The sequence below is a fragment of the Gymnoscopelus microlampas genome (genome assembly GCF_963454915.1).
Source record: "Gymnoscopelus microlampas genome assembly, chromosome: 15".
Classification (NCBI taxonomy): Eukaryota; Metazoa; Chordata; class Actinopteri; order Myctophiformes; family Myctophidae; genus Gymnoscopelus; species Gymnoscopelus microlampas.
In genome coordinates this window covers 3,925,419-3,934,401 of record NC_139952.1, presented here as the reverse complement: position 1 = coordinate 3,934,401, position 8,983 = coordinate 3,925,419, and the positions used below count along the sequence as shown (strand labels likewise).

At 41.3% G+C, this 8,983-nt stretch overlaps 1 protein-coding gene across 1 annotated transcript; it reads right to left on the bottom strand.

Moving 5' to 3' along the window:
- Nucleotides 1–2,489: 2,489 nt before the first annotated feature.
- ntaq1 (N-terminal glutamine amidase 1) lies at nt 2,490–8,726 on the bottom strand. The gene is made up of 6 exons (XM_084081211.1): nt 8,576–8,726; nt 7,240–7,339; nt 5,530–5,580; nt 4,503–4,648; nt 3,875–3,999; nt 2,490–2,757 (listed from the first exon to the last, which is right to left on the bottom strand). The coding sequence occupies exons 1-6, from the start codon at nt 8,638–8,640 to the stop codon at nt 2,654–2,656; spliced, it is 591 nt and encodes a 196-aa protein (XP_083937337.1). The 5' UTR covers nt 8,641–8,726; the 3' UTR covers nt 2,490–2,653.
- Nucleotides 8,727–8,983: the final 257 nt, after the last annotated feature.

Below are 8,983 nucleotides of genomic sequence, written 5' to 3'. Positions count from 1 at the left end.
ATTCACCTCCAACCAGGCTGGTCTGTCTGACCCGTTGGAACAACGTCATGAAGATAGAACCACAATGAAATGTGCTCAATCAGACTTTAAAAGGTACTGGGTTGTAATTGGAATGTTTAAAAAAAAACTGATCCAAAACAAAACTATACATTTCTTAATCATTTCACCCAAAATATAACAAATCATGACTATTTAAATAGAAATAACACTGTCTGTCAGTTATGTAACATAAGAGATTTAGATTTGTCCACAGCCCTCCTCCTCTGAGACACATAGTGAGTAGACAAAAATGGTACCATAAGGAGCATTAGTGAGGACCAATTATGTGAAGATAGGTTGAAAATGGGTGAAATGGTCGTTTAAGCAAAGAAACATTTCCGTTTCAACCTTTAATTCATGGTTTCACATACAGGCCTATATTATCAAGACTTTTCAGTACCAACAAAAGGAAGAGAGACAGAGACACATCTCCAACACAGTTAATTTTCTCCTGGTTTGTGTGGAAAAATATACTTTTTGTGTCAGAATGTTCTAAAGATACTGTATGTGGTTTATATATAAAATCAAACACAAAAGAACCCAGCTGCTGGTCTCCTGAAGCACTGGTTCTCAAAGTGAGACCTGCAAGGGTCCATTTGGTTCCATTTCTCCTGGTTTCTCTCTCAGAGTTACAATTAACAAGGAGGATTTCCCAGTGTAGGGGCCCCAGAGATTAACATTGTATCAAATGTGGGTCCATGAAATTAGAAGGTTTGCTGACCAGTCTCCTAAAGAGGTGAAACCCACTTGACACGTACAGGAAATGATTGTAAAGTGTCTTTCAACACATGTCTCTAATGCTTATATCATCTTCTCTTCTAAGTGGTCTCTGGCGTCTTTGTAGCGCTCTGCTGCTCTCTGGTGGTTCCTACAGAACGCTGCGGCCTTCATCCGTAACCAAGTACAATGTGAACAAAATGCACTTACTTTTCTTTCCAATAGGAACATAATGATGACATATTAATAAATAAATATATGTAATAGTTCTATATTATACCACTGTAGAAATAAGACAATTATAAATACTAGTATTACTGTATATTTGCTGGTGTGCTGTGCTGGTGTTACTGATCAGTTCTGGTGTTTCCATGTTTGTTTTATGTTTTAATGTTTAATGTTTCAATGCAATGGTACAGCTGACATCACATCCTTTATTGATTGGTCACTTTGGTATCTCTGTTGATGGGCGGGGTTTAGTCCTTCTGGGGACAATGTGATTGGTGGAGGGAAGCAAATGAAGCAAATAAAGAATTCAACACAAATGTCGATCTACACGTGTGTTATTCTTTTTATTTTTTTGTGTGTGTGACTTTAAATTCAGATTAGGTGTGGATTACAGGTTAAAATGCCAATGTGCACATGTGTAGATCTTATTTTATGAGTGCTCAAATCAAATCTACAAGCTCTCAGATTTTGCAACATATCTACCCTACAGTACTTTCCATAACCCTGTAGGAGTTAGTGTTAGAGCAGTGGTTCTCAAACTTTTCAGGCCGCGACCCGTCACAATAATCACAACTTTGAACTGGGGACCCCTCACCCTGACATGCACTTGGAATTGTAGGAGTTGAGACGTTACACATTTAGTTTGACTTGGTTCCACAGATAAACGCGTTGCGAGGCGTTGAAAGCATGTAGATCAGTCATTTAAAAAAATAAATCGCCTCTAAAATGTTTACAATTTGGCCAATGTTTGTTGATTACTTTTGACGCAGTAATGGTCTTATTTATTTTATTCTTTCATTTATAAAAAGGTCTTAAAGTCACTTTATAAATGTGCAGATACCCTGTATACACTTATACTGTATGTTGGTTTGTTTACTGTTGAGTGAGAAAACAGTGTTGCAAATCATCTGGAGACCCCCCATAAATCATTTGGGGACCCCCAGTTTGAGAACCACTGGGTTAGAGCAGTGGTTCTCAACCTTTTCAGGCCGTGACCCCTCAAAAGAATCATATTAGAACTGGGGACCCCCACCCTGACAAGCACTTGGAATTGTATGAGTTGTTGAGGCATTCAATTTAGTTTGACTCGGTTAGATAAACGTTGTGAAAATAGCAGATCTGCAAGCTCGCAACACAAGGCGTTGTGAGCTTGTAGATCGGCTATTTTCACAATTTTTGCCTCTTTCTTATATATTTGACTATTTGACCAGTTTTTATAGTATGGTTTGTTCATTACTTTTGATGCAGTAATGGTCTTTTTCCATTTCATTTAATTTCTTTATTTTTCTTTTGTAATAAAAAGTCCTTATATTGTCACTTTACTTTCATGTGGGGGCCCCCCTGGGAGTCCCGACCCACAGGTTGAGAACCACTTGCTTAGTGGGTAGAGGAGCTAGGACAGAACACAATAAAGACCTGAGCTCTGAACAGGATATTTACACACTGTAACAGTAGCACCACTACATAAAGAAATCAACACAGAACTTCACTCTGAAGTCATTTGTTTATTTTTACATATCAGTGATTGCATTAACATGTTAAAGTAGATTGTGTGTGTGTGTGTGTGTGTGTGTGTGTGTGTGTGTGTGTGTGTGTGTGTGTGTGTGTGTGTGTGTGTGCATGTGCATGTGCATGTGCATGTGCATGAGCGTGTGTGTGTGTGTGTGTGTTATGTATGTGTGTAATGTTGTATAAAGTTCGACAGGGTGAAAATTTCACCAGATCCTACGCTGGAGTCCATGCTGATGAAGTCATCCAGATTCATCGTGCAGTCTGAGGAACACACACACACGCACAGGCGCACACGATAGATTGAAACAGTTTGAAAAGAGTCCTCCACTAGTGATGAGCGGGTCGACCCGTAACCCGCGGGACCCGCGGGTCAACCCGCGGCGTGGGTGGGTCGAGTCAGAATTTCAGAGGCAATTATGCGGGCTGTGGGTGAGCGGGTCAGCCGCTCTCACACGCAAAAAAATAAAAATAATCACATGCTCTTGTTTTGTCTGTATTCCTAATAAGAATAAGAATAATAACAATAAAACAGTTTGAATATACTTGGGGATTCTTTTCTGACCATGATTTTACAGAATTAAAAAAAAAAATCGCGGGTCGCGGGGCGGGTTGAGCCATAGATTTATATATGGGTTCGCGGGGCGGGTTGAGGCGGGTTGGGTTCCGTCGCGGGGCGGGGCGGGGCGGGGCGGGTCATGAAAAAACCCGACCCGCTCATCACTATCCTCCACACTAGTGCTGTGTTTCCTAAACAATAAACACAATTATGTAGAATTATGTTTTGGTATTATCATTCTAATAACCTACAGTATGTTCCTACCTTTCTACGTACAGAAAACCTGTTATAAACATCACAGATTGAGGTTTTAACCTTTGCTTTTATTAAATATCCCAGACCATTAGGTCTAGGATTAGTTTTATTAATATCACGTAGTCTAGCCAGACAACTATTCCACAATCTCTGAATGCTATATAGTCCGGAAGTGCACTTCCTGAAAGCCGAGAAAGGAAGCAAATATCTTTAAAACATATTTTTGAATTCCCAGTTTTGAGAAGCGGCAAGCTATGAATGCTTCGAATAATTAGATTTACAATTAGGACAAATATACACGTTTTCAGAGCTTCCTTTGCACAGACTGTATGATGGAGGCGTTTGAATATAGTGGGAGTCAACAGTCTGGCTGGAGAGATATGGATTTATGGAAGATGCGTGCGACAACATGCATTTTATTGCTAGTTTGACCCATTCTAATAATCTAATAATGACATTGGGAATAATCATACAAATGAGCATGAATCCGTGCGTGTGTGTGTGTGTGTGTGTGTGTGTGTGTGTGTGTGTGTGTGTGTGTGTGTGTGTGTGTGTGTGTGTGTGTACCTGGTGTGCGTAAACAGGGGTAGGGAGGGGGGGGCATGCGCCACGCCCCCTCGTCGTCCTTCATGTGGGAGCGGTCTGACGCAAACGTCAACAGGAAGCTGTCAGCGGGGTTGACTCGCAACTTCCTGTTTGAAATAGAATTGACGTATTGGAAAATCCTGTCAGTCCAATTATGTACTTATTGCACAATATAGATTAAATCATTAAAAATGCACATATAAATACTATGACGTATTAAAAGTAACACATATACTGTGGAGTAAAAGTCATACTAGAGTGTCCAAAACAAGTAGCAGATCTACAATCTGAGCTTGTAGATCTGCTATTTTTTAAATGTTTTTAAGTTAAAGTGTTTAAGTGTGTCTGGGAGTTTTTATAAATATTGAACCAATGAAAAGTATTAACAAGAGCTTCTGACTAAATAATAACTACATTGGATCCACTGGAACATAGATTATTTAAAAAAAAACATTTTTTTTTACATTTCCAGAAAAGTAACAGTTTTGCCCCCCCGTAATAGCCGATCGACAAGCTCACAACGCGTCGCAGCGCGACGCGCTGTGAGCTTGTCGATCTGCTATTTTCAGCGAAAGCTTTCCCTGGGGTTTTAAGTGGATAAATACGGTACCTGTGGAAGGTGGGTTTGATGTCGCGGTCGGAGCGGAAGGCCAGTTTAGCGTACTGCGCCAGCGGGCATGGGAACGGCAGCTCCGTGTCCAGGTCGTAGACCCAACTCTGACCCCTGCCGGCGTGGAGGAGAATCACATGGTAGTCCTGCAACCGTGGGGAAGAAAAAAAAAACAAGGTTGGCTCGCAACAGGCTCTATGCACACAGCAGCCATATTATCACTTCCTTCACAGGTGTTACCAATGATACTAATGAAGGCTCTGTTCCATTTCGTGTAGCACAGTGGTTCTCGGATTTTTCAATTTCCACGACCCCCATAACTCTGAGAGTGTACAAATGGAACCAAATGGACCCGTTACACACCCGCAAAGGGCCATTTCGGAGCGTTTCCAGTGAGCCGACATGCACAATATCAGCACCCTGACTCTGTCTTGACCAGAATGGAACAGAGCCTTCATTAGTATCATTGGTAACACCTGTGAATGTCTTACAATATGGCTGCTGTGCATAGAGCCTACTCACTTTCAAAATGCTCCACGTTTTTATTCAGCAGCAAAGAAATGAACGTGTCGACCTTGTGGTCTGCAGCAGTGCTGTAAAGTCCTGCAACCACACATGAGATAATAGTAATCATTGCTCTAACAGTGGGTCGGGACCCATGTTTGGGTCGTGGACGCATTTTTATGGGTCCCTTTGTTTTTTGTTTCCTACATTTTGTTTTTAATCATTATTATTTCAAAACATTTTCAAAAAACATTCCCAAAAAAGAAAAGAAAATCTAGAATTTTAAACTAATCAAAGTAATTTCACAAATAAATAAAAGACAAATCAAAGAAATTCCATGAATTAGAAAACTATTTATGAAAATAGCCTATTTACAAGCTCGTAGATCTGCTATTTTCCCTAGTTTGGGTGCCTGACAAACGTCTAATTTGTCTTTTGGGTCTTGAGCTAAAGTGTGTGTGTGTGTGTGTGTGTGTGTGTGTGTGTGTGTGTGTGTGTGTGTGTGTGTGTGTGTGTGTCTAACCCAGATCACAGGCTGATCCCCATGGCCTGACTTCTGTTTCCATAGAGGGATCTGTTGAAACACGCGCACGCATGCACGCACGCGCGTCGCACGCACGCACGCACGCACGCACGCACGCACGCACGCACGCACGCACGCACGCACGCACGCACACGCGCGCACGCACACACACACACACACACACACACACACACACACACACACACACACACACACACACACACACACACACACACACACACACACACACACACACACACACGCGTTGAAGTTTTGTCCGATAGCAACGATATTCAACCAGTTATTGCCAAAACCAACTTACTGTACAGTTGATTTGTATCTTGCTGAGGTGTGCTCAGAGATAACAACAACGTAGTATGCGGAGGTACACTACTGTACAGTTCAAAACATTTATTACTGTATAGGTCAAAACACTGCATCCTCATAATGGGTGTGTTGATGAAGCATGCACAATCATTGGGTCATCAATGTGTCCGAGGCAAATGTTTGTGCTCACAGAAAGTATTTGCAGACTTTGGGTTATACACAGTAGCCCAGGGGTCTTCAACCTTTTCAGGCCAAGGACCCCCTAGCTGAGAGAGAGATGAAGCAGGGACCCCCTACTCTATATTGTATAAAATTGTGTTTCAGATTAAAGTTTTTTTATTTATTTAATCTGCTATTTTTTCCCTCTACACCTATAGCCTCTTTGCCAAAAATAGCCGATCTACAAGCTGTTGAGAGCTTTTAGATCTGCTATTTTCGGCTAATGTTCCCCTCAGAAAAGGAATTGTAGGGTTCAAGTGGTTAATGTAAAAAAAAAATCCTATCACACAAAGATTTGGCGGACCCCCTATAGTAGCTCTGAGGATCCCCTAGGGGTCCCGGACCCCCTGTTGAAGACCCCTGCAGTAGCCTATTAGCCTTGGATCAAGATGGTCATTTGTCATAATGATATGACCGTCTTGTATAGAACAATAGTCTTTGCACTTTCGCTCGGCTCTTGGGGTCCGTACATCTACATAAACGTTCAGATTTAAAATATAACAGCCAGTATACAGTAAATAGACTTGGACCATGCTGCATCGATGCATGTATACAGCAGCAGTATACTAAACCTCCAGAAAAACGTGGGCAAAAATCCTTGATTATGGGGGCTAAAACTCTTGATTATGCGGGCTAAAACTCTTGATTATGCAGGCTAAAATCCTTGATTTTGCAATTTTATGCGGTGAAATTGCGGGAAGTTGCGAAATATGCGGAAAGTTGTGAAATATGCGGCAATATGCGCAATATGCGATATGCGAAAAGTTGCGAAAAATGCGAAATATGTTAAAAGTTGCGAAATATGCGGAAATATGCGATGCAAAGCGCATATTATGCGATGCGATGTGCGTATTATGTGATGCGATACGCATATTATGCGATGCGATGCGGCCTTTTTGAAAAAACGTTACCCCCGCATAATTATGCGCCATTTTGCTGATTATGCGGTAAATTCTGCGAACGCATAATCGCAATTTTCTTGAGGGTCTAGTATACAGTGAATAGACTAAAGCCAGTGTCTGACTTGCCAGTCTCCAGGTTTTCTTCGGAATAGGTAGGACACTGATTTAATTAATGCGGACATACTATCGTTTATTTATTTTATCCTAGTACATACATTCAGGGCTAGGTCTTATGTGTTTCTGACACTGTTATTGAACCCACCATTCGGTTGTCATTGGAGATGAAAACAGCGTAAACTTCACCCAACATGTCTGGCTTCTCTGCCTTGATGAACTCGCACAACTTCCACACGTTTTCTTCACTGCAATGACAATAATCACAAATGATAATAATAATAATAATAATATAAAATAAAATGTATAATAATTATATAATTATATATATATATATATATATATATATATATATATATATATATATATATATCGTGACAATTACAGAATATGTACAGTATTTACTTAAGCAGATGAATACAGCTTTGTGTATTTACTTTAGCACAACAATGGCTGATATTCCATACATTACCTGTACCCCATAATAACACCGCAATGGCAGATATTCTATTCTATAACTGAGCCATAACACAGGAACACTCATAGCTCTAGAACAGTGGTTTTCAACCAGTGGTGCTTGGGGGGGTACCAGGGGGTCCCCAGCAAAGTTAGTTAACATAGCCATCACAATCATTATAACCACTTAGCTTTGGCTGTTCAAAAATAGCAAATCTACAAGCTCATAGCGCGGCACCGAGTGCCGCGCTATGAGCTTGTGGATCTGCTATTTGGAAAATGTGTGCATAATCTTTGAATATTTATATTTTTTCAAAGCGGAAATCAACTGATATCTTTGCTTCTGGTGGTCCCTGGCACAAAATATTTTCAAATGGTGGTCCGCGGCCAAATGTATATCAATTTAGGGGTCCTTGGCATGTAAAAGGTTCAAAATCACTGACCTAGCCCCATTGCGAACCTCTCTCTCGGCTATACAGCTCCGAGATGAGGTTCCACTGGGATCTCTACCGGGAATCGGTGGAACGCCAGCAAAGTGACCGTGGGTTACCCTTTTCACCACATCGTATCCAAGAAGTAAAGGTAGTCCCCTAATAAGACGGATGTTTGAGGATTTTCCGGAACCCTAACATTTAAGAACGGGAAGAAACAATCGTTTAAATAGCTTATTTAGTCAGCCCGTGGCCATGTTTTCGTATTGTAGCGGAACCGGGAGCAGTACTGGCACCTGACGTAGGGTGTTCTTCCGGGTTGAATGGGAAACATGGCCACAGGCCGACTAAATAAGCGATTTAAACGGTTGTTTCGCCCCGTTATTAAAAGTTAGGGTTCCGTAAAATCCTCAAACATCTGTAGAATTAAGGGACTACCTTTAGTTCTTGGATACGATGTGGCAAAAACGGTAATCCACGGTCCCTTTGCCGGTGTTCTACCGATTCCGGTTACCAGCCCAGTGGAACCTCATCTCGGAGCTGAGAGGTTCGTAATGGGGCTAGACTAAACGTTAAATGTGATTATTTTCGGGGTACCAGTAACAACTCGTGTAAACGCATTCCTCCCTGGACGGTATGATGTTTGTGTAGTCGTCACTCATTATGGCTGTAAACTAAGACAACCCCACATTTAAACACATTTAAACGCACAAAAACACACGTAAACGCGACAAACACCCGTTCCAGCTGGCTTTGGTGTTGCAGTAAACGTGCTCCGGCGGATGTAAACACGTTGCAGAAGGTACTTCTTTGGCCTTGCAGAGCAGGTTCCCAGGCACCGTTCTGTTCGCCTTCCCATCATTTGAAAATCACAACCGAGAGTGTGAACTGTAAATTAAATATCTTTAAATTAAATATCTTAACACTTGTTACTCGATGTTTTCACCCATAATATACATTATGTTTAGACATCTCTCAGTCAAACTCCAAAGCTGCGCATGCACT

Coding starts and splice junctions, on each gene's coding strand:
- ntaq1 (XM_084081211.1), bottom strand. CDS start 8,640: ATGAGTGACGACTACACAAACATCATACCGTCCAGGGAGGAATGCGTT. Junction 4,649..5,529: donor GGGATCAGCCTGTGATCTGG/GTTAGACACACA, acceptor CCACGGTTGCAG/GACTACCATGTGATTCTCCT. Junction 2,758..3,874: donor CCCCTGTTTACGCACACCAG/GTACACACACAC, acceptor TGTGTTCCTCAG/ACTGCACGATGAATCTGGAT.